Source organism: Mustela putorius, unplaced genomic scaffold (genome assembly GCF_011764305.1).
Source record: "Mustela putorius furo isolate JIRA1106 unplaced genomic scaffold, ASM1176430v1.1 tig00003923_pilon_pilon_pilon, whole genome shotgun sequence".
Classification (NCBI taxonomy): Eukaryota; Metazoa; Chordata; class Mammalia; order Carnivora; family Mustelidae; genus Mustela; species Mustela putorius.
Window position 1 is genome coordinate 11765346 of NW_025422068.1, and position 27757 is coordinate 11793102.

Here is a 27757-nt window from a genome sequence, read left to right on the forward strand (position 1 = left end):
TCTGTCAAAGCTAGTGCAACTGAGACAGAAGATAGAATTAGTGATCTGGAGGACAAACAGATAGAGAGAAAGGATCAGGAAAAAGCCTGAAACAAACAGCTTAGAAACCACGAAGACAGAATCAGGGAAATAAATGATGCCATGAAATGTTCTGATGTCAGAATTATTGGAATCCCTGAAGGGAAAGAGAAAGAAAGAAGTCTAGAAGATATAGTGGACCAAGTTCTTCATGAAATTTTCCGAATCTAGCGAATGGAACCAGTGTTCATGTACTAGAGGCCAAGCAGTCTCCACCCAAGAATATAGATTCCGAAAAACATCAAGGCACCTGATAGTCAAACTGAGGAATCAAAACTGTAGGTATAATCTCTTGAAAGCCACTAGGACAAAGAGGGTCCTTACTTACAGAGGAAAGCCCATCAGAATAACGTCAGACCTGTCCACAGAGACCTGGCAAGCCAGAAAGGGCTGGCAAGATGTATTCAGGGCACTGAATGAGAAGAACATGCAAGACTGACATTCAAAATGGATGGAGAGATAAAGAGTTTCCAAGACCGGCAAGGCTTAAAATACTATGCAACCACCAAGCCGATACTGCAGGAAATATTAAGGGAGCTTCTTTAAAGGAGGAAAAAGCCCAAGAATAGCCTTGAAGAAATATAGAGACAATCTACAGAAAGAAAGACTTCAAAGGTAACACGATGTCAATAAAAACGTATCTATCCATAATCACCCTCAATGTGAATGGCCTAAATGCACCCATAAAACGGCACAGGGCTGCAGACTGGAAAAAACGACAGGACCAATCCATATGTTGTCTACAAGAGACCCATTTGAACCTAAAGATACACCCAGACTGAAAGTGAAGGGATGGAGAAGCATTTTTCATGCCAATGTGCCTCAAAAGAAGGCTGGGGTAGTGATTCTCATATCAGAAAAATTAGATTTTAAACTAAAGACTGTAGGCAGATATATAGAAAGACACTACATAATCCTTAAAGAGACTATCCACCAAGATGATCTAACAATTGTAAATATCTATGCCCCCAATATGGGAGCAGCCAATTACATAAGAAAACTGTTAATCAAGATAAAGAATCATATTGATATAAATACATTAATAGTAGGACATTTTAACATGCCTCTCTCAGAAATAGATCATTGAAGCAGAAAATCAATAAATAACAAGAGCATTGAATGACACACTGGACCAGATGGATTTCATAGATATATAGAGAACATTCCACCCTAAAACGACAGAATACTCATTCTTCTCAAGTGCACATGGAACCTTCTCCAGAATAGACCACATACCGGGTCACAAATCAGGACTCAACCGATACCAAAAGACTGAGATTATTCCCTGCATATTCTCAGATCACAATGCTTTGAAACTAGAGCTCAATCACAAGGAAAAGTTCCGAAGGAACTTAAACACCTGGAAGCTAAAGACCACCTTGCTTAAGAATGCTTGGATCAACCAGGAGATCAAAGAAGAACTGAAACAATTCATGGAAACCAAGGAGAATGAAGACACTTCTGTCCAAAACCTATGGGATACAGCAAAGGCGGTCCTAAGGGGGAAATACATAGACATCCAAGACTCCCTCAAAAAAAAAACTGAAAAATACAGAATACACCAGCTGTCCTGGACCTTAAAGAACTGGATAATCAACAAAAAAATCAAACCAACTCCACACATAAGAAGGGAAATCATCAAGATTAGAGCTCAGATCAATGAGGTAGAAACCAGAGATACAGTAAAACGAATCAATGAAACTAGAAGCTGGTTTTTTGAGAGAATCAATAAGATCGATAAACCATTGGCCATACTAATCCAAAAGAAAAGAGAGAAAGCCCAAGTTCATAAAATTATGAATGAAAAGGGAGAGATCACAACTAACACCAAGGAAGTAGAAACAATCATCAGAAGTTATTATCAACAGTTATATGCCATTAAGCTTAGCAACATAGATGAAATGGATGCATTCCTGGAAAACTATAAACTACCAAAATTGAACCAGGAAGAAATCGACAACCTGAAAAGACTGATATCTAGTAACGAGATTGAAGCAGTGTTCAAAAACCTCCCAAAAAACAAGAGCCCAGGACCTGAGGGATTCCCTAGGGAATTCTCCCAAATTTTCAAAGAAGAAATAACACCTATTCTCCTGAAGCTGTTTCAAAAAACTGAAGCAGAAGGAAAACTTCCAGACTCCTTCTATGAAGCCAGCATTACCCTGACCCAAACCAGGCAAAGAGCCTACCAAAAAGGAGAATTTCAGACCAATACCACTGATGAATATGGATGCTAAGATTCTCAACAAGATCCTAGCCAACAGGATCCAACAGCACATTAAAAAGATTATCCACCATGATCAGGTGGGATTCATCCTTGGGCTACAAGGATGGTTCAACATTCGCAAACCAATCAATGTGATAGAACAAATTAATAAGAGAAGAGAGAAGAACCACATGGTCCTCTCAATCGATGCAGTAAAAACATTTGACAAAATGCAGCATCAGTTCCGGATTAAAACACTTCAAAGTATAAGGGATAGAAGGAACATTCCTGAACTTCATCAAATCTATCTATGAAAGACACACAGCAAATATCATCCTCAATGGGAAAAAGCCTGCAGCCTTCCCACTGAGATCAGGAACATGACAAGGACGCCCACTCTCACCACTCTTGTTCAACATAGTATTAGAAGACCTAGCAACAGCAATCAGACAACAAAGAGAAATAAAAGGTATCTAAAATGGCAATGAAGAAGTCAAACACTTTCTCTTCGCAGATGACATGACACTTTATATGGAAAACCCAAAAGACTCCACCCCCAAAACACTAGATCTCATACAGCAATTCAGCAGTGTGGCAGGATACAAAGTCAATTTACAGAAATCAGTGGCTTTCTTATACAGTAACAATGAAAATACAGAAAGGGAAATTAGAGAATAGATTCCATTTACTATAGCACCAAGAACCATAAGATACCTGCGAATAAACCTAACCAAAGAGGTAAAGGATCGGTACTTGAGGAACTACAGAACACTCATAAAAGAAATTGAAGAAGAAACAAAAGGATGGAAGACCATTCCATGCTCTTGGAACGGAAGAATAAACATTGTTAAAATGTGTATACTGCCTAGAGCAATCTATACTTTTAATGCCATTCCAATAAAAATACCACCGGTATTCTTCAAAGAGCTGGACTAAATAATTCAAAAATTTGGATGGAATCAGAAGAGACCCCGAATTGCTATGGAAATGTTGAAAAACAAAAATAAAACGGGGGGGCATCACGTTACCTGATTTCAAGCTTTACTACAAAGCTGTGATCACCAAGACAGTATGGTACTGGCATAAAAACAGACACATAGACCAGTGGAACAGAGTAGAGAGCCCAGATATGGACCCTCAACTCTATGGTCAATTAATCTTCGACAAAACAGGAAAAAATATACAGTGGAAAAAAGTCTCTTCAATAAATGGTGCTGGCAAAACTGGCAGCTATATGTAGAAGAATGATACTCGACCATTCTCTTACACCGTACACAAAGATAAACTCAAAATGGATAAAAGACCTCAATGGGAAACAGGAATCCATCAGAATCCTAGAGGAGAACATAGGCAGTAATCTCTTAGATATCAGCCACATCAACTTCTTTCAAGATATGTCTCCAAAGGCAAAGGAAACAAAAGCGAAGATGAACTTTTGGGACTTCATCAAAATCAAAAGCTTCTGCACAGCAAAGGAAACAGTCAAGAAAACAAAGAGGCAACCCACGGAATGGGAGAAGATATTTGCAAAAAAAAGTACAGACAAAAGCTTGATATCCAGGATCTATAATGAACTCCTCAAGCTCAACACGCACAAAACAGACAATCATATCAAAAAATGGGCAGAAGATATGAACAGGCACGTCTCCAATGAAAACATACAAATGGCTATCAGACACATGAAAAAATGTTCATCATCACTAGCCATCAGGGAGATTCAAATTAAAACCACATTGAGATATCACCTTACACCAGTTCGAATGGCCAAAATTAACAAGACAGGAAACAACATGTGTTGGAGATGATGTGGAGAAAGGGGAACCCTCTTACAGTGTTGGTGAGAATGCAAGTTGGTGCAGCCTCTTTGGAGAACAATGTGGAAATTCCTCAAGAAATTAAAAATAGAGGGAGGAGTCAAGATGGTGGAGAAGTAGCAGGCTGAGACTACTTCAGCTAGCAGGAGATCAGCTAGATAGCTTATCTAAAGATTGCAAACACCTGCAAATCATCGGGAGATCGAAGAGAAGAACAGCAATACTGGAAACAGAAAAACAACCACTTTCTGAAAGGTAGGACTGGTGGAGAAGTGAATCCAAAGCTACGGGAAGATAGACGCCGGGGGGAGGGTCCGGCTCCCGGCAAATGGCGGAGCAACAGAGCACAAAATCAAGACTTTTAAAAGTCTGTTCCGGTGAGGGTCATGCTCCAGAGGCTAAACCGGGGCGAAGCCCACGCAGAGTCAGCGTGGCCTCAGGTCCCGCAGGGTCACAGAAGGATCGGTGGTGTCTGAGTGTCGCAGAGCTTGCGGGTATTGGAACGGGAAAGCCGGCTACAGAGACAGAGCCGACAGTAAGCTCACAGCTCGGTGTTACCTTGAAACGGTCGCAGGCTCGGTGAGCTCGGAGCGCGGCCGGAGGTCAGGCAGACGGGAGTAACTGGGCGCTGTTCTCTGAGGGCGCACTGAGGAGTGGGGCCCTGGGCTCTTGGCTCCTCTTGGCCGGAGACCAGGAGGCCGCCATTTGTATTCCCGTGATCCGGAACTCTACAGAAAGCGCTCAGAGAACAAAAGCTCCTGAAAGCAAACCCGAGTGGATTACTCACCCCGGCCCCTGGTAAGGGCGGTGCAATTCTGCCTGGGGCAAAGACACTTGAGAATCACTAGACCAGGCCCCTCCCCCAGAAGATCAACAAGAAACTGAGCCAAGACCAAGTTCACCTACCAAGGAGTGCGGTTTCAATACCAAGGAGAGCAGCAGAATTCCAGAGGAGGAGAAAGCAAAGCATGGAACTCATGGCTTTCTCCCTGTGATTTTTTTAGTCTTGCAGTTAATTGAACTTCTTTCTTTTTCATTTTTTTTTCTCTTATTCAGCTAAAATTTTTTTTAACTTTTACCCTTTTCTTTTTTAATGTTTTTTAACTAGTTCATCTAATATATATATTTTTTCTTTTTTATATTTTTCTTTATTCATTTTCTTTTTTTAACTTCTTTTTTTCTTTTCTTTCTTTTTCTTTTTTTTCTTTCTTTCTTTTTAAACTCTTTTTATCCCCTTTCTCCCTCCTCACGATTTGGGATCTTTTCTGATTTGGTTAAAGCATATTTTCCTGGGGTTGTTGGCACCCTTTTAGTATTTTATTTTCTCCTTCATATACTCTTATCTGGAAAAACTGACAAGGAGGAAAAATTCACCACAAAAAAAGAACAAGAGGCAGTACCAAAGGCTAGGGACCTAATCAATACAGACATTGGTAATATGTCAGATATAGAGTTCAGAATGACAATTCTCAAGGTTCTAGCTGGGCTCGAAAAAGGCATAGAAGATATTAGAGAAACCATCTCGGGAGACAGAAAACCCTTTCTGGAGAAATAAAAGAACTAAAATCTAACCAAGTTGAAATAAAAAAATCTATTAATGTGGTGCAATCAAAAATGGAGGCTCTCACTACTAGGATAAATGAGGCAGAAGAAAGAATTAGTGATATAGAAGACCAAATGACAGAGAATAAGGAAGCTGAGCAAAAGAGGGACAAACAGCTACTGGACCATGAGGGGAGAATTCCAGAGATAAGTGACACCATAAGACGAAACAACATTAGAATAATTGGTATTCCAGAAGAAGAAGAAAGAGAGAGGGGAGCAGAAGGTATACTGGAGAGAATTATTGGGGAGAATTTCCCCAATATGGCAAAGGGAACGAGCATCAAAATTCAGGAGGTTCAGAGAACACCCCTCAAAATCAGTAAGATTAGGCCCACACCCCGTCACCTAATAGTAAAATTTACAAGTCTCAGTGACAAAGAGAAAATCCTGAAAGCAGCCCGGGAAAAGAAGTCTGTAACATACAATGGTAAAAATATTAGATTGGCAGCTGACTTATCCACAGAGACCTGGCAGGCCAGAAAGAGCTGGCATGATATTTTCAGAACACTAAACGAGAAAAACATGCAGCCAAGAATACTATATCCAGCTAGGCTATCATTGAAAATAGAAGGAGAGATTAAAAGCTTCCAGGATAAACAAAAACTGAAAGAATTTGCAAACACCAAAACAGCTCTAAGGAAATATTGAAAGGGGTCCTCTAAGCAAAGAGAGAGCCTACAGGTGGTAGATCAGTAAGGAACAGAGACAATATACAGTAACAGTCACCTTAAAGGCAATACAATGGCACTAAATTCATATCTCTCAATAGTTACCCTGAATGTTAATGGGCTAAATGCCCCAATCAAAAGACACAGGGTATCAGAATGGATAAAAAAACAAAACCCATCTATATGTTGCCTCCAAGAAACTCATTTTAAGCAAGAAGACACCTCCAGATTTAAAGTGAGGGGGTGGAAAATAATTTACCATGCTAATGGACATCAGAAGAAAGCAGGAGTGGCAATCCTTATATCAGATCAATTCGATTTTAAGCCAAAGACTATAATAAGAGGTGTAGAAGGACACTGTATCATAATCAATGGGTCTGTCCAACAAGAAGATATAACAATTTTAAATATCTATATGCCCAATGTGGGAGCAGCCAACTATATAAACCAATTAATAACAAAATCAAAGAAACACATCAACAATAATACAATGATAGTAGGGGACTTTAACACTCCCCTCACTGAAATGGACAGATCATCCAAGCAAAAGATCAGCAAGGAAATAAAGGCCTCAAACGACACACTGGACCAGATGGACATCACAGATATATTCAGAACATTTCATCCCAAAGCAACAGAATACACATTCTTCTCTAGTGCACATGGAACATTCTCCAGAATAGATCACATCCTTGATCAATAGGACTCAACCGGTATCAAAAGATTGGGATCATTCCCTGCATATTTTCAGACCACAATGCTCTGAAGCTAGAACTCAACCACAAAAGGAAGTTTGGAAAGAACCCAAATACATGGAAACTAAACAGCATCCTTCTAAAGAATGAATGGGTCAACCGGGAAATTAAAGAAGAATTGAAAAAAATCATGGAAACAAATGATAATGAAAATACAATGGTTCAAAATCTGTGGGACACAACAAAGGCAGTCCTTAGAGGAAAATATATAGCGGTACAAGCCTTTCTCAAGAAACAAGAAAGGTCTCAGGTACACAACCTAACCCTACACCTAAAGGAGCTGGAGAAAGAACAAGAAAGAAACCCTAAGCCCAGCAGGAGAAGAGAAATCATAAAGATCAGAGCAGAAATCAATGAAATAGAAACCAAAAAGACAATAGAACAAATCAACGAAACTAGGAGCTGGTTCTTTGAAAGAATTAATAAAATTGATAAACCCCTGGCCAGACCTATCAAAAAGAAAAGAGAAAGGACCCAAATAAGTAAAATCATGAATGAAAGAGGAGAGATCACAACGAACACCAAAGAAATACAAACTATTATAAGAACATACTATGAGCAACTCTACGCCAACAAATTTGACAATCTGGAAGAAATGGATGCATTCCTGGAAACATATAAACTACCACAACTGAACCAGGAAGAAATAGAAAGCCTGAACAGACCCATAACCAGTAAGGAGACTGAAACAGTCATTAAAAATCTCCAAACAAATAAAATTCCAGGGCCAGACGGCTTCCCGGGGAAATTCTACCAAACATTTAAAGAAGAACTAATTCCTATTCTCCTGAAACTGTTCCAAAAAATAGAAATGGAAGGAAAACTTCCAAACTCATTTTATGAGGCCAGCATAACCTTGATCCCAAAACCAGAAAAGGATCCCATCAAAAAAGAGAGCTAAAGACCAATATCCTTGATGAACACGGATGTGAAAATTCTCACCAAAATACTAGCCAACAGGATTCAACAGTACATTAAAAGGATTATTCACCATGACCAACTAGGGATTTATTCCAGGGTTGCAAGTTTGCTTCAACATCCTCAAATCAGTCAATGTGATACAACACATCAATGAAAGAAAGAACAAAAGCCATAGGATACTCTCAATAGATGCTGAAAAAACATTTGACAAAGTACAGCATCCCTTCCTGATCAAAACTCTTCAAAGTGTAGTGATAGGGGGCACATACCTCAATATCATCAAAGCTATCTATGAAAAACCCACCGCAAATATCATTCTCAATGGAGAAATACTGAAAGCTTTTCCGCTAAGGTCAGGAACACGGCAGGGATGTCCATTATCACCACTGCTATTCAACATAGTACTAGAGGTCCTAGCCTCAGCAATCAGACAACAAAAGGTATTTAAAGGCATCCAAATCGGCAAAGAAGAAGTCAAATTATCACTCTTCACAGATGATATACTATATGTGGAAAACCCAAAAGACTCCACTCCAAAACTGCTAGAACTTATACAGGAATTCAGTAAAGTGTCAGGATATAAAATGAATGCACAGAAATCAGTTGCATTTCTCTACACCAACAACAAGACAGAAGAAAGAGAAATTAAGGAGTCCATCCCATTTACAATTGCACCCAAAACCACAAGATACCTAGGAATAAACCTAACCAAAGAGGCACAGAATCTATACTCAGAAAACAATAAAGTACTCATGAAAGAAATTGAGGAAGACACAAAGAAATGGAAAAATGTTCCATGCTCATGGATTGGAAGAATAAATATTGTGAAAATGCCTATGCTACCTAAAGCAATCTACACATGTAATGCAATTCCTATCAAAGTACCATCCATCTTTTTCAAAGAAATGGAACAAATAATTCCAAAATTTATATGGAACCAGAAAAGACCTCGAATAGCCAAAGGGATATTGAAAAAGAAAGCCAAAGTTGGTGGCATCACAATTCCGGACTTCAAGCTCTATTACAAAGCTGTCATCATCAAGACAGCATGGTACTGGCACAAAAACAGACACATAGATCAATGGAACAGAATAGAGAGCCCAGAAATAGACCCTTAACTCTATGGTCAACTAATCTTCGACAAAGCAGGAAAGAATGTCCAATGGAAAAAAGACAGCCTCTTCAATAAATGGTGTTGGGAAAATTGGACAGCCACATGCAGAAAAATGAAATTGGACCATTTCCTTACACCACACATGAAAATAGATTCAAAATGGATGAAGGACCTCAATGTGCAAAAGGAATCCATCAAAATCCTTGAGGAGAACAGAGGCAGCAACCTCTTCGACCTCAGCCGCAGCAACATCTTCCTAGGAACATCGCCAAAGGCAAGGGAAGCAAGGGCAAAAATGAACTATTGGGATTTCATCAAGATCAAAAGCTTTTGCACAGCAAAGGAAACAGTTAACAAAATCAAAAGACAACTGACAGAATGGGAGAAGATATTTGCAAACGACATTTCAGATAAAGGACTAGTGTCCAGAATCTATAAAGAACTTAGCAAACTCAACACCCAAAGAACAAATAATCCAATCAAGAAATGGGCAGAGGACATGAACAGACATTTCTGCAAAGAAGACATCTAGAAGGCCAACAGACACATGAAAAAGTGCTCCATATCACTCGGCATCAGGGAAATACAAATCAAAATCACAATGAGAGATCACCTAACACCAGTCAGAATGGCTAAAATCAACAAGTCAGGAAATGACAGATGCTGGCGAGGATGTGGAGAAAGGGGAACCTTCCTACACTGTTGGTGGGACTGCAAGCTGGTGCAACCACTCTGGAAAACAGCATGGAGGTTCCTCAAAATGTTGAAAATAGAACTGCCCTATGACCCAGCAATTGCACTACTGGGTATTTACCCTAAAGATACAAAGGGGCACGTGCACCCAAATGTTTATAGCAGCAATGTCCACAATAGCCAAACTTTGGTAAGAACCTAGATGTCCGTCAACAGATGAATGGATCAAGAAGATGTGGTATATATACACAATGGAATACTATGCAGCCATCAAAAGAAATGAAATCTTGCCATTTGCGACAACATAGATGGAACTAGAGCGTATCATGCTTAGCGAAATAAGTCAAGCAGAGAAAGACAACTATCATATGATCTCCCTGATATGAGGAAGTAGTGATGCAACATGGGGGCTTAAGTGGGTAGGAGAAGAATCAATGAAACAAGATGGGATTGGGAGGGAGACAAACCAAAAGTGACTCTTAATCTCACAAAACAAACTGAGGGTTGCTGGGGGGAGGGGGGTTGAGAGAAGGGGGGTGGGGTAATGGACATTGGGGAGGGTATGTGCTTTGGTGAGTGGTGTGAAGTGTGTAAACCTGGTGATTCACAGACCTGTACCCCTGGGGATAAAAATAGATGTTTATAAAAAATAAAAATTTTTAAAAAATCATAAAAATAAAAAAAAGTAATTAAAAATAGAGCTTCCCTATGACCCTGCCATTGCACTCCTGGGTATTTACTCCAAAGATACAGATGTCGTGAAAAGAAGGGCCATTTGTACCCCAATGTTTATAGCAGCAATGGCCACGGTCACCAAATTATGGAAGGAACCAAGATGCCCTTCAACGGACGAATGGATAAGGAAGATGTGGTCCATATAGACTATGGAGTATTATGCCTCCATCAGAAAGGATGAATACCTAACTTCTGTAGCAGCATGGATGGGACTGGAAGAGACTATGCTGAGTGAAATAAATCAAGCAGAGAGAGTCAATTATATGGTTTCACTTATTTGTGGAGCATAACAAATAGCATGGAGGACATGGGGAGTTAGAGAGGAGAAGGGAGATGGGGGAAATTGGAAGGGGAGGTGAACCATGAGAGACTATGAACTCTGAAAAACAATCTGAGGGGTTTGAAGTGGTGGGGGGGGGAGGTTGGGGTACCCGGTGGTGGGTATTATAGAGGGCACGGATTACATGAAGCACTGGGTGTGGTGCAAAAATAATGAATACTGTTATGCTGAAAATAAATTAAAATAAAAAGAAAACAACAAGTTTGAATGACACAATGGAACAAATGGATTTAATAGATGCATTCAGAATATTTTATTCTAAGCCAGAAGAATACACATTCTTTTCAAGTGAATAGGGTACCTTCTCCAGAGTAGATCACATACTAAGTCACAAATCAGGCCTGAAGAATTCAAGATCTAAGTTATATACCATGCAACTTTTCTGACCACAATACTATGAAACTAGAAGTCAACCACAAGAAAAAGTCTGGAAAGATCGGAAACACATGGTAGTTTAAAAAAAAATACAAATCTTACCCTTATTACCCTTATAAAAACAGAATATGTTTACCATAACTCAAGAAAAAAAGTTCAAATATAATATTTCCCAAAAAATTCTCAAAGAAATATTCCATTTTGACAATATCGTTTTAACTTTATATCATTTTTCCTCTTTCCAATGATGTTTTGTAAGTTTCTTGGCCTGAGAAGTATTAAAAACTGCATAACCATTGTAAAAAAAAATACTATGAAACAATGAATGGATCAACCAGAAGTCAAAGAAGAAATTAAAAAGGACATAGACATTAGGGAGGGTATGTGCTTTGGTGAGTGCTGTGAAGTGTGTAAACCTGGTGATTCACAGACCTGTACCCCTGGGTATAAAAATATATGTTTATAAAAAATAAAAAATTTTTTTAAAAAAAAGGACATAGAAACAAATGAAAATGAAACCCAAATGGTCAAAACCGGTCCTAAGAGGCAAATATACAGAAATACAGGCTTACCTCAAAGAGCAAGAAAAAGCTAAAAAAAAAAAAAAATCCTAACCTTTCACCTAGAGGAGCTAGAAAAAGAACAACAAACAAAACCTAAAGCCAGCAGAAGGAAGGAAATAATTAAGATGTGAGTAGAAATAAATGATACAGAAACTACAAAAACAATAGAATAGATCAACGAAACCAGGAGTTCTTTAAAATTTATAGCTCTCTAGCTATGCTTATCTAGAAAAAAGAGAAAGGAATCAAATAAATAAAATCACAAATAGGGGAGAAATAACAGCCAACACCACATATCATAAGAAATACAATCCCATAAGAGAATTTTATGAAAATAACTATAGCCCAACAAATTGAACAGTCTAGAAGAAATGGTTAAATTCCTAGAAATATATAAAATACCCAAACTGAAAAGACAAGAAATGGAAAACTTGAACAGACTAATAACCAGCAAAGAAACTGAATCAGTAATCAAAAAACTTTCAACAGACCAAAATCACAATGAGATACCACCTCACACCAGTCAGATTGGCTAAAATTAACAAGTCGGGTAATAACAGAAATTGGCAAGGAGGCAGAGAAAAGGAAACCCTCTTACACTGTTGGTGGTAATGCAAGCTGGTGCAGCAAAACTGGAAAACAGCAGGGGGGGGCTCCTCAAAAAGTTAAAAATACAGCCACCATACGACCCAGCAATTGCACTACTAGGTATTTATTCAAAGGATACAAACATAGTGATTCAAAGGGCACATGCACCCCAATGTTTATAGCAGCAATGTCTACAGTAGCCAAACTATGGAAAGAGCTGAGACGTCCATCAACAGATGAATGGATAAAGAAGATGTGGTCTATATATCTATAGTGGAATATTACTCAGCCATCAAAAAGCATGAAATCTTACCATTTTGCAATTATGTGGATGGAACTAGAGGGTATTATGCTAAGTGAAATAAGTGTATCAGAGAAAGACAAATACCATATGATTTTATTCATATGTGGAAATTTAAGAAGCAAAACAAGGGAACATAGGGGAAGGGAGGGAAAAATAAAATAGGATGAAATCAGAGAGGGAGACAAATCACAAGTGACTCAACTATAGGAAACAAACCGAGGGTTGCTGGAGGGGAGAGGGATGTTAGGGTAATTGGGTAATGGGCTTTAAGGAGGGCACTTGATAGAATGAGCACTGGGTGTTCTATGCAACTGATGAATCACTGAATTCTACCTCGGAAACTAATAATACACTATATGTTAATTAATTGATTTTAAGTTTCAAAAAATTCCCAATGAACAAAAGTTCAGAACCAGGGAGCTTCACAGTTAAATTCTACCACTAATTTAAAGATGAGTTAATACTTACTCTTCTCCAACTATTTTTAGAATAGAAAAGGAAATTCATTCTTTGAGGCCAACATTACCCTAACAGCAAAACCAGATAAAGATACCAAAAGAGAGAGAGAGAGAGCACGATACACCAACGTCCATTATGAGCATAGATGCAAAAATCCTCAACAAAATCTTAACAAACTGAATCCAACAATATATTTAAAAACTCATTCACCATGATCAAGTGATATTTATTCCTGGGCTACAAGTGTGGTTCAACTTCTATAATCAATGTGATACATCACATTATTAAAGAAAGAATAAGAACCACATGATCATTTCAATAAATACAGAAAGACAAAGTACAACAGTGATTCATGACAAAAACCCTCAACCAAGTAGGTTTAGAGGGAACATACCTCAACATAATAAAGACCATCTATGAAGAATGGGGGGGGGAAGTGAGAGCTTTTCCCTCTATGGTCAGGAACAAGACAGGGTTACCCACTCTAACCACTGTTATTTAACATAGTATTAGAAGTCCTAGCCTCAGCAAGCAGACAACAAAAATAAATACAAGGAATCCAGACTGGCAAGGAAGAAGCCAAACTTTCACTCTTTGCAGATGACATGATACATTAAACAGGAAATCTGAAAGACCCCAACCAAAAAAGTGCTAGAACTGATACACAAATTCAGCAAAGTTACAGGATATAAAATCAATGTACAGAAATCTGTTGTATTTCTATACACCAACAATAAAAAAGCAGGAAGGGAAATTAAGGCAACAATCCCACTTACAATTGCACCCAAGACAGTAGGATACCTAAGAACAAATCTAATCAAAGAGGTGAAACACCTGTTCTCTGAAAACTGTAATACACTCATGAAAGGAATTGAAGATGACAGAAAGAAATGAAAAGACAGTTCATGCTGATGGATTGGAAGAACAAATATTGTTAAAATAGCTATACTATCCAAATCAATCTACAAATTTAAGGCATTCCATATCAAAGTACCAACAGCATCTTTTACAGAACTAGTACAAACAGTTCTAAAATTTGTATAAAACCACCAAAGACTCTGAATAGCCAAAGCCATCTTGAAAAGGAGAAACAAAGCTGGAGGCATCACAATTCTGGACTTTAAGATATAATGCAAAGCTGTAGTAATCAAAAGAGCTTGGTACTGGCACAAAAATCAAAGGAACAGAATAGAAAACCCAGAAATGAACCCAAAACTAAATGGTCCATTAATCTTCAACAGAGCATTAAAGAATATCCAATGGGGAAAAGACAGTCTCTTCAACAAAACAACATGCAAAAGAGTAAAACTAGACCACTTTTTACACCATACACAAAAATAAATTCAAAATGGATGAGAGACCTAAGAATGTGTCAGGAAACAACAGAAATGCTTGAAGAAAACATAAGCAGAGAAAACACAAGTAACTTCTTTGGCATAGGCCTTAGCAACTTCTTCTAGATAGGTCTCCTGTATCAAGGTAAATAAAAGCAAAAACAAACTATTGGGACTTCATCAAATTGAAAGCATCTGCCCAGCATAGGAGACAATCAACAAAACTAAAAGGCAACCCACTGAATGAGAGAAGATATTTGCAAATGACATATCTGATAAAAGCTTAGTACCCAAAATCTAGAAAGAACTTAAAAACACAATACCCAAAAACCAAATAATCCAATTAAAAAATGGGCAGAATGCAAAAAAGTCCACGTTCTCCCAAAAAATACAAACAGATGGCCAATAGACATGTAAAAAGATGCTCATCATCAATTCAACATCAGGGAAATGCAAATCAAATCTACAATACATTACCACCTCCCACCTGTCAGAATAGCTAAAACCAACAATATAAGAAACAACAGGTGTTGGTGAGGATGTGGAAGAAAAGGAACCCTCTTTCATTGTGGGTGTGAAAGCCACTCTCTTGTGTTTTTTTTTCATTGTGTTATTTAGTCACTATACAGTATGTCATTTGTTTTTGATGTAGTGTTCCAAGATTCATTGTTTACGTATAACACTCAGTGCTCCATGCCATACGTGCCCTCCGTAATACCCACTACCAGGCTCACCCATTCCTCTAACCTCCTCCCCTTTAAAACCCTCAGTTTGTTTCTCAGAGTCCACAGTCTCTCGTGGTTCATCTCCCCCTCTGATTTTCCCCAATTCACTTTTCCTTTCCTTCTCCTAATGTCCTCCTTGTTATTCCTTATGTTCCTCAAGTAAGTAAAACCATATGATAATTTACTTTCTCTGCTTGATTTATTTCACTCAGCATAATCTCCTCCAGACCCGGCCATGTTGATGCAAAAGTTGGGTATTCATCCTTTCTGATGGCTGAGTAATATTCCATTGTATATATGGACATCTTCTTTATCCATTGGTCTGTTGAAAGGGACCTCAGCTCTTTCCACAATTTGGATATTGTGAACATTGCTGCTATGAACATTGGGGTACATATGGCCCTTCTTTTCACTACATCTCTATCTCTGGGGTAAATACCCAGTAGTGGAATTGCTGGGTCATAGGGTAGCTCTACTTTTAATTTTTTGAGGAATCTCCACACTGTTTTCTAAGTGGCTGCAGGAACTTGTATTCCCATGAACAGTGTAAGAGAGTTCCCCTTTCTCCACATCGTCTCCATTTGTTGTTTCCTGCCTTGTTAATTGATAAAGTCTCTCTTGAAAACAGTATGGAGGTTCTTCAAAATGTTAAAAATAGAACTACCTAACGATTCAACAACCGTGGGTATTTACCCAAAGAAAACAAGAATGCTAACTGAAGAGGATACATGTAGCCCAATACATGGGGTATATGTACCCCAGTACTGTTTATAGCAGTATTATTTACAATAGCTAAAATATGGAAGCAGCCCAAGTGTACCTCGATTGATGAATGGATAAAATAAAATGTGGTATACATACATACATGTATGTATATATAATGGAATATTACTCAGCCACAAAAAATTAATGCTTGCTATTTGCAATATCATGGATGGAACTAGAGACTAGAGAGTATAATGCTAACAAAAATAAGTCAGAGAAAGACAAATACTATACGATTTCATTCATGTGGAATTTAAGAAACAAAACAAGCAAAGGGAAAAATATAGAGAGAAAATATTATATATGTTCATATATATGTATATATGAAATATAGAGAGAGAAAGACAAATCAAGAAACAGATTCTTAAAAAAAAAAAAGAAACAGATTCTTAATTATAGAGAACAAAGTGATGGTTATCAAAGGGGAGGTGGATGGGGATTTGGGTTAAACATGTGATGGGGATTAGGGAGTGCACTTATTTGTATAAGCACAGGGTGAGCTATGTTAGTGTGGAATCTCTATATTACACATGTAAAACTAATATCACACTGTATATTAATTAACTGGAATTAAAATAAAAACTTAAAAAACAGTAATCCCTCATGGGAAAGTCAACACTGTGCTCTAATTTAGACTATGGTGTTAATTACTTCTTATAGTAGGCCTTCCGAAGGACTAGGTGGACTACAAAACAAGCTTCTCAAATCTCGAAATTTCGTCTGGAATTTCACTGGGGCATACAAAGTGGTTCTTGAGGTCTTCCCCACCCCATCTGCCCCCACCCCCACACCATGGTTCAAGTCCCCTGGGGAGAAAAGCGAACCTGATAAATTAGTCACACTTCTGTGCAAATTAAAGCAGCCTTCCTTCCCAGTGGCATTCGCATTAAAAAGAGAAAGATGTTCTAGGAAGGTGAACCGGTGGGAGTAAATGTTTAATGGTGGAATTGTAAACAAATCATGTAATTTGCAGGAAAGGAGCAGGCCCGGTTTGTGGGAGAGTCTGAAGTCAGACCTCCGTGGCAGCTGCACGTGAATCCTGTGGGAGTGGAGATGTGGGAGGCGCAGAAGGATGGATTTAGAATTACATTGTTGCAATCCGCCGCTCTCCAATGAGCGCCTAAAGCTATTGAACACTTCCCACCGCACACGCACTGGGTTACCCCACTAGTCCGCAGCCAGCACTGTGGGCGCGGCACCCAGAACTTACCCAGTTCCGCTGTGAGTCTCTCTGGAGAAGAAACGAAGAAAAGAGGAAAATCTCAATGGATGAACACTGCGGCGTCACTCCCCTAGAGCGCACAGACTCGGTCCCTGTGCGTTCTGTGCAACCAGGACCGGCTGCGTGCGTTGGAGGAGTGGACTTGGTGGCGGGGCAAGTGGCAAAGCAAACCTCCAGCACCCTGCTCCCAAGTACCCCGGGGTCTGAAGTCCTTACCTCCCCCACCCACCAAGTCCTCCCCCTTCTCCCACCACTTTCTGCTACTTAGGGAAACGGGCGGCGTGCGCCCCTCTCCCTGCTTACCTTTGTCCTTCTCAGCATGCTTTCTCAGCTTTTCTGAAAGGTCGAGGGAAGGGGGGCGTAGGTGAGGGCGAGTGCTCGCCCTTCTTCTGCAAGGTCCCACCCCAGCCCCGAGTCGCCGCGGAACCGCGCCTCCTGGGTGCCCCTTCCGCCTCCAGCACTTTCTTCCCAGCAAAGCGCGCGCCAGGCGGGAGACCACCCTCACACACACCCCACCCCCCAGTCCAGTCTGCCCTTTACCTTGGCACTGCCGTTGCTTCTGAAAGAAGTACAGCGCCAGCGTCATGAGGAGAGCCAGTAGGAGCGGCAGAGCCACCAGCGTCCCGAGGAAAGCCCTCTTCCAAGGGGAGCCTCCGGGTAAAAAGGCATCTGGAAAACACCTCACAAGGAGCTGTTTCGCTCTAGGCGCCACTGAACACTTCAGGGACAAGCCTATTCTACACCTAGCGTGCCGAAAAGCCTTCCAAGCCGCCAGGCGTTAAATCTCGTGGGCAATCTGTAAAACGTGCACGAGGGCGGCCGCACCTGCGCTCCGCGCAGCTCTCCGCGAGGAGGACCCCAGTACTAGGGGTGGACTTAAGCCACGATAGGAAAATACAAACTGAAGGGTATGGAAGGGAGGACTGATGGATCCCACCCACTCCCCCAGCTTTTAGCTTCTGGGATCTTGGCCCTATCCTCACCCCTCCACCCTAAACCTCTCTCCATAATTGTCCTACTTCTGAAGAACATGAAAATGGAAGGTGTTAGTATCCGAAAACCAGAGAATTATTGCTCTGTACCCACACGGTTAAACCCACAAGTCATTTTCCCTGCCTTTTTTTTTTTTTAAATTAAAATTATCTTTATATTTATGCAGAAAATCCTTGAAAAATAAAAAGTGTCCAAATAGAACAAAGAAATCTACCAATATTTCAGGATACAAAATCAAAATACAAACATCAATTTGGAGTTTGTTGCATTAGCAACAACTTAAAAATAATATTATCAAAAATCTTAAAATACTTCAGAAGAATTTTATGATAGGTGATCTTCTTCCCACTTCTTACAAACACTTGCTTCTAGTTCTCATCACAGCGTTGGAAGAATTGGCTCACTGGGGAGGCTTTGTCCTCAGGCAGGATGTGACTGAGACCCTCTCCCACTGGGGCCAGTGGGCAAAGAAATACACAAGCAAAATGGAAAGTAACCCTTTAGGAACTCCTGTGGCAATGTAACACAATAATTTGGTGTCTGGAAGATTATTATTTTCAAAAATGATGGTTTTTATCTCAGCAGTCTTTTTTAAAAATGTATTTTTTCCTTTTTTATGGTAGTAAAATATAAATTTTACTATTTTAACCATTTTTAAAGGTACAATTCAATGACATTAAGTTACTTTCACATTGTTGTGGATCATCAATACCATCCCTATCCAGAACTCTCTTGGTCTCCTACACTGAAATTCTACCCCTTAAACACAAACTCCCCATTTTCTACTCCCTACCCACCTTGAACGCCAGCAACTGGCAACTTCTATTCTACCTTCCATCTTTATGAATTTGACTACTCTAGGTACCTCCCTTTAAGTGAATCAAACAATATTTGTCCTTTGGTGTCTAGCTAATTTCATTTAGCATTATGTGGTTCTTTTTTTCTTTTTCACTTTAATTTTTCTAGTAGCGCATTTTTATTGACTTGTACAAAAATATTGGGCCACAAGGGATTGGTCCTTCACTACAGATGGTTTACGGAGCTCTGATCTGTAGGTTAAGAGCAAGGGCTCCAGGTCCAATGCCTCCCACATTTGCTAACCTCTACTGTGTCCCCTTGTTCAAGCTTCTCCTGCCTCCTTCCTCTTTCCCCAATGACCATACATGTTCGTTCCCATTCCCACCGCTGGAACTTTGTGTTTGCTGTTCCCTCTACCTGAATGTGCTCCTCACAGACATGCACGTGAACCACATGCTCTTTTGAAAAGCATAAATGCAAATAAAAAGAGAAAGAATTGGATTTGGAAAGAGACGCCCTCCTTTTCCCTTTTCTTAGAACATTTCCTCATAAAACTCAAAAAACCTTTTCTCTCTCCCTCTGAGATATATGTAAATGTTTTTGAAAGCTAAATAAGTTCTTACTAGCTTTACAACCCAGAAATGTTTTTAATTATTTAATTATTTATTTATTTATTTTAAATTTTTTTTAATTTTATTTTTTCAGTGTTCCAAGATTCATTGTTTATGCATCATACCAAGTGCTCCATGCAATAGTGTCCTCCTTAATACTCACCACCATGCTCACCCAACCCCAACCCCTCCTCTCCAAAACGCTCAGCTTCTCAGAGTCCACAGTCTCTCGTGCTTCGTCTCCTCTGATTTACCCCAACTCACTTTTCTTTCTTTCGCCTAATGTCCTCCATGTTATTCCTTATGCTCCACCAGTAAGGGAAACCATATAAGGAGTTCAGAGCCATTTCTTTGAAATGTAAATATCAAGGAGAAGGTGTCCCTTTGTCCTATCTCATGGGGTTTAAGGTGCCTGGCTCCAAGTTGTGACTATATGTTTGTCATAGAGATAGAAGCCACTCTATTTTTCCTCTGGATAACACAATTAGCTAACCCAAAAAGCCACCCCAATGACACAGTACATATTTTCAATAAACTATGTGTGACTTGTGGTGTTGTTGGGTCCTCTTACTCAGTGACAAGTTATCATTTAGAAGGGTCAGATTTCTCTTTGTTTTTCCACAGTCGACCCTTGAACAACACACATTTGAACTGCGTGGGTCCACATAGATCTATTTTTTAATATAAATACAATACAGTACTCTAAATGTATTTTCCTCTTCTTAAGATTTTCTTTTTTTAAAGTTTTTATTTTAATTTCAGTTAGCTAACATATATTGTAATATCAGTTATAGTTGTACAATACAGCAATTCAATACTTCCATATATCACCCAGTGCTCATCACTACAAGCCCTCCTTAACCCCCATCACCTGTTTAACCTATCTCCCTGTGACTGACCTCCCCTCTGGAAACCATCAGTTTGTTCTCTGTAGTTAAGAGATTGTTTCCTGGTTTCTCTCTCTCCCCCTCTCTCTTATTTTATCCCTTTGCTTGTTTGTGTTGTTTCTTAAATTCCACATACAAATGAAACCATATGGTATTTGTCTTTCTCTGACTTATTTTGCTCAGCATAATACCCTAGATCCAACTATTTCCTTGCAAGATAGCGAGATTTCATTCTTTCTATAACTGAACAATGTTCCAGTTCCAATGTGTGTGTGTGTGTGTGTGTGTGTGTGTGATTTCTTCTTTATTTGTTCATCAACTGATGGACACGGGCTGCTTCCATATTCTGGCTATTGCAAATAATGTTGCTATAAGCATCAGGGTGCATGTACCCCTTCCAATTAGTGTTCTTGTATCCTTTGGGTAAATACCAAGTAAAGAACTTAACAGGGTCATAAGGTAGTTCCATTTTTAACTTTTTCAGCAACCTCCATACTGTTTTCCAGAGTGGCTGCACCAGCTTGCATTCCCAGCAACAGTGCAAAAGGGTTCCCCTTTCACCACATCCTTGGCACCATCTGTCATTTCCTGACTTGTTACTTTTAGCCATTCTGACAGGTGTGAGGTGACATCTCATTGTAGTTTTGATTTACATTCCTCCAATGATGAGTGATGTTGAGCATCTTTTCTATTTTGTTTGTAGTTTTCATATAATTTATTTCTGCTCTAGTCTTAATTATTTCCTTCCTTCCACTGGCTTTCGATTTTGTTTGTTCTTTCTCTAGCTCCTTTAGATGCAGGGTGAAATCATTACCTTTGAGCTTTTCCTTGCTTCCCCGAGTAGGTCTGTATTGCTGTAGACGTCCCTCTCAGAGCCACTTTTGTGGATCCACCAAACGTTTTATTAGACTATTGTGGTTCCATTTTCATTTGTTTTCGTGTACTTGTTAAGTTCTTCTTTGATTTCCTGGCTGACTCATTCGTTTGTTTAGTAGCACGTTACTTGACCTCCGTGTGTTTTTTTGTGTTCTCTCCAGATTTTGTCTCCTTGACTTCAACTTTCACAGCATTGTGGTCAGAAAAGTTACGTGGTGTGATTTCAATCTTCTTGAATTTGTTGAGGTTTTTTGGTCTGCTAATATGTGATCTATTCTGGAGAATGTTCTGTGTGTACTTAAAAAGAATATGTGTTCTGCTATTTTAGGATGGAATGTTCTGAATTCATCTGTTAAGTCCATCTGGTCCCGTTCGTCTTTCCAAGCCATTGTTTCCTTGTTGATTTTCTGTTTAGATGATCTGTCCCTTGATGTAAGCAGGGGGAGGAGGTTACTGTCCCCTACTCTTATTGTATTACTATCAATGCATTCTTTTATGTTTATTATTAATCAGTCATCTATTTGTGTGCTCCTATTTTGGGTACATAAGTATTTACAATTGTTGATCTTTTATTTGTATAGACCCCTTTATTATTAAATAGTGTCATTTGTCCCTTTTTACAGTCTTTGTTTTAAAGTCTGTCTTTTCCAAGATAAATCATCGCTCCAGCTTTCTTTCGACATCCCCGTGCATGAGAGATGTTTCTCCATCCCCTCACGTTCAATCTACAGGTGTCTTTGGGTCTAAAATGGATCTCTTGTAGGCAGCATCTAGATGGGTCTTGTCTTTTATCCATTCTGCCACCCTTTGTCTTTTGATTGGAACGTTTGGTCCATTTACATTCATGGTTTTCCTTATCTCTGTGTTAAGTGTCTCAGTCATGTCTTCCAGTCTTTTCTCAAATCTGGTGAGTATGCTTATGATTATTCCTTTATTTTTTTCCCCTAGTTTCCTTAAAGGTATATTGGATTTTTAAAATTAACATATAATGTATTATTTGCCTCAGGGGTACAGGTCTGTGAATCATCAGTCTTACACAATTCACAGCACTCACCATAGCACATACCCTCCCCAGTATCCATCACCAAGCCACCCTATCCCCTCCCTCCCTCAGCAGCCCTATGATCATTGCTTTTTTTTTTTAATTTCTTTTCAGCATAACAGTATTCATTATTTTTGCACCACACCCAGTGCTCCATGCAATCCGTGCCCTCTCTAATACCCACCACCTGGCATGATCATTGCTTTAAATTCTCTGTCATACATGTTACTTACATATGTTTCATTTAGCCCTCTACCCTGGCTTTATCTCATTCTCCCATTTGTGATCAATTTCTCTGTCTCTTCATTTTGTCTGCCTCTCTGTGTCTGTTTCTGTACATTAAGAACGTCTTCTGCTTTTGAAAGCAGTGATTTTATGAAGAGTAGGTCCTGGAGTGCCCTGCAGGATAATGTTCCCTGTTTACAAGAAACTAGCACTTTAGCAAACCATCTTATGTGTTCTACTTATACCTTGCTGTTGGGTCTGGCCCTTTATCTTTTCAGTATAGTTGTCTACCCTCACTCTCCTCCTGCTGTGGGTGTGTTTGCTCTCAGTGATGTCAGTGAGACCCAGGCATGCCTGCTCTGAGGGGGTGTGCCCACTGGGGAACTTGGGAGTGTAGTGGTGATGTTAGCAGTATTTGCATTGGGCCCTGAGTCCAGAATCCTAAAGCACTATGGTGGCTGGGAGCTCTTGCCAGGCTGGTCTGAGTACAAGGCTGGCCATAGTGCTTGGTGATGGCTGGATGCGGCTGAGCCTGACACGTGAGGGTGGCTGGTGGTGCACGTGTGGGCACTGCACCACAGCTGGGCAGGGTTTGTTGTGGCAGCTATGCACCTGTTGGCTGGACAAGGCACATGGGCATCTTTAACAAAATTTGCCCTGAACTCTGGGTCAAGACAATAACTGTGTATGCAGCCCCACCTCCCGCAGGGGTGGGGGGAAGAAGATGGCACCTGCCACCTCCCTTATTTTTAGAGAAGTCCCCCAACACTCTCTGAAATCAGGATGAACAGATCTGACTCCCATTTACCTCAGCTTTGTGCAAACTGCCTTTTTTACATTGCCTCTCTGTGCAGTCTGCTGTCTCCCTGAAGGCAGTGACCCAGCTGTCACTCACACTGCAAGCCAGTGCATGGTCAGATGACTTTTAAAGCTCCAGGCTCCAAATCCCACTGTTTTTATAAACTTACAAACTTAAAGACAAACGTTAGGGGAAAGAGTCTTCCCTGGGTAAATTCCCTGGTACAAGGGCCCATTTTTCTGCCTTCTCTGTGCATGCAGCCTCCCTCTGCCTTTCTGACCTTCCCAACCTCTCAGCTGCAGCTTCTTCTCTATATTGAGCTGTGGAGTTTCTGGTTTGACTTGGATGTGGATGGCATCTAGTTGTAGATATGGGATAGGAGGAGCTCAGGGTCCTCCCACTTGACCATTTTCCCAAGATCCTCTCTCCCTTATGGCTTTTAAAAATAGCATCTTCTTTTCTCTAGCTTACCAGATTGTAAGAATACAGCATATAATACATATAGAAAATCTGTGTTAAGCTTTTCTTTTTATGCTAACGGTCAACAGTACATTATTAGTAGTTGAGTTTATGGCTGTCAGAAGTTAATAGGGGGATTTTCAAATGCTCAGGGCAGAGGGTGGTGAGCACCCTTAACCCCCCAAAATTGTTCAAGGGCCAACTGTAACATAACTATTTATTTGTACCAATGCGAAGAATGACCAGAAGTTAGGTTTATCCTCAAGACTTAAAACAACTAGTCATGAACATTAAACCCTTCAGTATGTGCCTCATAATAAGACTTGGGTCCTAGATAATGGCCTCACCCTTCAACTCATTGCCTAACTATCTTCTTCCCTTACATACCACTTTTAAATCCACATGCACACCTCACCACACCTTAGCACCCTTCCCAGCTTCATTTTTCTGTTACAGCACCTAATATCTTCTAATCTTACGATATAATTCACTCTCTTGTTTATGTTTCCCCCACAGAAATGTGAACCTGAGGGCAAGAGTTTGCGGCACATTGCTTACAAATATCATTTGGGGGGTGAAATTAGGAACACATGGGCTCTCGTGATGACCTCTAACAAGTAGTTTCTGGGTTTTAGGGCAGAGACTTTGGTGCATAATGTTGATTCTGTGGGGCCTCCCAGCATACTGTTTGGGAGAGTGGTAAGCTGTTGTACTCCCAGTAGGTTCCTCATATCCAAAGGGCTGACTTCTCAGGTGTCAAGTTCAGTCCACCCCAGAGACAACCAGGCTCCAGTACCATTGTGCCCTTTTAGATGACCTTTGGAACAATGCGTATGGAGGATATGGTGGATAGGAAGATGAGGGTTAGTCAGCATCTACTCACCTGCTATCTGGATGGTGAACTCTTTCTTCTGGAGCAGGAGAGAGTTCTGGATGGAGCAAGACACATTGCTATGGACATCTCCTTGGACAAGCACAGATATTTCCAGATTGAACAGGCCCTGAGCATCCTGGACAATTGTTTCCGTCTCGGGAGATAAGCACTGTCCTTTATGATCTTTCCACTGAGCCTGGGGTTTGGGGTACCAGCCACTGGAGCTGCACCTCAGCTGAACACCTCCCTTATTGAAGCCCTCAAGGGAGATGCGAGGGTCTGAGCCCAGCCCTGGGAGAGGCAGGAAAAGTGGGAAAGATCAGCCTCCTTCCTAGAAGGTGTACATGAAGTTCATGCTACTAATGCAACATCTACAGTCATCATAAGGCCTCACAAACTGTGACTGCTCTCAACACACATGTAGGCTCATAGCCCCCAGCTGTGGGCTATGAATGACAGTCTAAATTTGTGGTGGAACATGGGGTAAATGCCCCATGGGGTGGGACATGGGTAGGTGGGACATGGAAACAGTAGTACCCATGAGGGACATTTGGAGATATTGTGGGGGGCATTTGGCTAAGCAGGGGTCCTGGCATTTCATCATATTACACAAGAGACTGTCCCCTGAAGTAAAGAAAAATGCCACCCTACATTTCCATAGATTGTCCTCTGTCTCTCTTGAATCCCACCAGAGTTCAGGTACCTATGTTCCACACACTCTTTTGTCTCCCCATCCTGTGGAGCTAACTTCATATTTTGAATATGCAAAACATTGATATTTTTAAAGAGCAATACTGTAATAAAATGTACATCAGGAAAGCCCCAGACCTTCCTCTATCCTCTCCATCCATTGCTCTCTCTTCTCCTTGAGGCAGCCAGTTCCATGAGTTCCTAGTGCAGCCTTCCTGTGTTCCTTTCATGCAGTGTTTGTTTTTTCTTATACCAAAGTTTACAGGCTATAGAACCTCTTCTGCACCTTGCTTCCTAGAACCTCCTCCTCATTTTTGGGGGGTGTGTAGTGTGGATCACTCCATTGGGTGATGGACCATACTCAACACCTTTGCTTAGATAGTTAGATATCTCCCTGTTATGACCATTACAAAGGACGCTACACAGATTAAACTAATATGTAAGCCCTTTTCCTGTGTGGAGCTGTGGGAGGCTTATCTTCAGGGTAAGCTCCTAGAGGTGGGCTGCAGTTCAAATGGTGGATGTATAGGTAGTCCTGTTAGCTATTGCCAAATTCCTATGCATTGGAGCTTTGCTTCGCTTTCCATCACCAGGGTACAAAGCAGAGGCCTGCTTCCCCACAGCTCCACCAAGGGTGTATGGTCAAACTGTTGAGTTTTTGCCAATCTCACAGGTAAAAATTGCATCTCAATGTAGCTTTAATTTGCCTTTCTTTCATAATGGGTAAGGGTGATCATCGTTTTTATGTTTAAGGGCCATTTGTGTATCTTTTGTGAATATTTATTTTGTTCAATTTGTAATGAATCTTCCTTTTTAATAGTTTTTTTAAAAAATAGATATGGGGTACACTATAGAGTATTATGCCTCCATCAGAAAGGATGAATACCCAACTTTTTTTTTTTTTTAGATTTTATTTACTTATTTGACACAGAGAGAGCACAAGTAGACGGAGAGGCAGGCAGAGAGAGAGAGAGAGAGAGAGCTGAGCAGAGAGCCCGATGCGGGACTTGATCCCAGGATCCTGAGATCATGACCTGAGCTGAAAGCAGAGGCCCAACCCACTGAGCCACCCAGGCACCCTGAATACCCAACTTTTGTAGCAACATGGACGGGACTGACAGAGATTATGCTGAGTGAAATAAGTCAAGCAGAGAGAGTCAATTATCATATGGTTTCACTTATTTGTGGAGCATAACAAATAACAAGGAGGACATGGGGAGTTAGAGAGGAGAAGGGAGTTGGGGGAAATTGGAAAGGGAGGTGAACCATGAGAGACTATGGACTCTGAAAAACAACCTGAGGGTTTTGAAGGGGCAGGGGTGGGAGGTTGGGGGAGCCAGGTGGTAGGTATTAAGGAGGGCACAGATTGCATGGAACACTGGGTGTGGTGCAAAAACAATGAATACTGTTACGCTGAAAAGATATAAAATAATAATAATAATAAATAAAGTCACAATAAAAAAAAATAGATATGGGGCCACCTGGGTGGCTCAGTGGGTTAAAGCCTCCACCTTTGGCTCAGGTCATGATCCCAGGGTCGTGGGATTGAGCACCGCATGGAGCCTGCTTCCCCTTCTCTCTCTGCCTGCCTCTCTGTCTACTTGTGATCCCTGACTGTCAAATAAATAAATAAATAATCTTTTAAAAAAATAAATAAAATTAAAAAATAGATACGTTTTCCCCTTTTGTGTGTTTCTCTGTCTACTCTTGAGCAAAGCAGCTCTGTCTCTTTGGCCAAGTTACATACCTGCTACCTCCAGTTCCCAGATGGCTTCCTTGGAGAAGCTGCTGGAGAGGAAACGGCACCCGTACAGGCCCTCATCAGCAGGAATGACACCATGGAGCCACAAGTTCACACTTCCATCTATGATATAATCCTTGATGAGTTTTGTCCTGTTCTGGAACTGTGCCATTTGCTGGCTGTAGAGCTCTTGTCGCCCCTGGTACAGGTGCACCACGTCAGAGATCTGACTCCGGAACCAGCGGATCTCCATATCCTCGGCATCCAGGTATGGTGACAGGTGGCACGAGAACTCCACGTCTTCCCCGACGAGTGCCAGGATGGGCTCCCCGGGGCCTACCACCCTGACCTCCTCCTCTAGGACAAGAAGCCAGAATGACAGCTGGAATCAGCTTTCACCCAAGGTGAGTTTATAACACATTCCTTTGCAGCTCAGCAATCTACAGAAAACCATTCAAATGACAAAAGACACTTTGCAAGACAATTGGCTTTGGCTTT

The 27757-nt window shown here is 40.5% G+C and overlaps 1 protein-coding gene across 4 annotated transcripts in view; it reads right to left on the bottom strand.

Annotated features, from left to right (window-relative positions):
* Nucleotides 1-27757, bottom strand: part of BTNL9 (butyrophilin like 9) — a 48935-nt gene that overhangs the window by 15313 nt on the left and 5865 nt on the right. For 3 of the 4 annotated variants that reach the window (XM_013049823.2, XM_013049822.2, XM_004780214.3), the window contains 5 exons: nt 27266-27616; nt 24838-25119; nt 17805-17933; nt 17568-17600; nt 17253-17273 (listed from right to left, as the gene is read on the bottom strand). In XM_013049823.2, coding sequence (XP_012905277.1) covers nt 17253-17273; nt 17568-17600; nt 17805-17933; nt 24838-25119; nt 27266-27512 — 712 coding nt within the window. In that variant the 5' untranslated portion in view covers nt 27513-27616. The remainder of the gene's footprint in view (nt 1-17252; nt 17274-17567; nt 17601-17804; nt 17934-24837; nt 25120-27265; nt 27617-27757) is intronic. The other variant, XM_013049820.2, reaches the window with a different exon arrangement.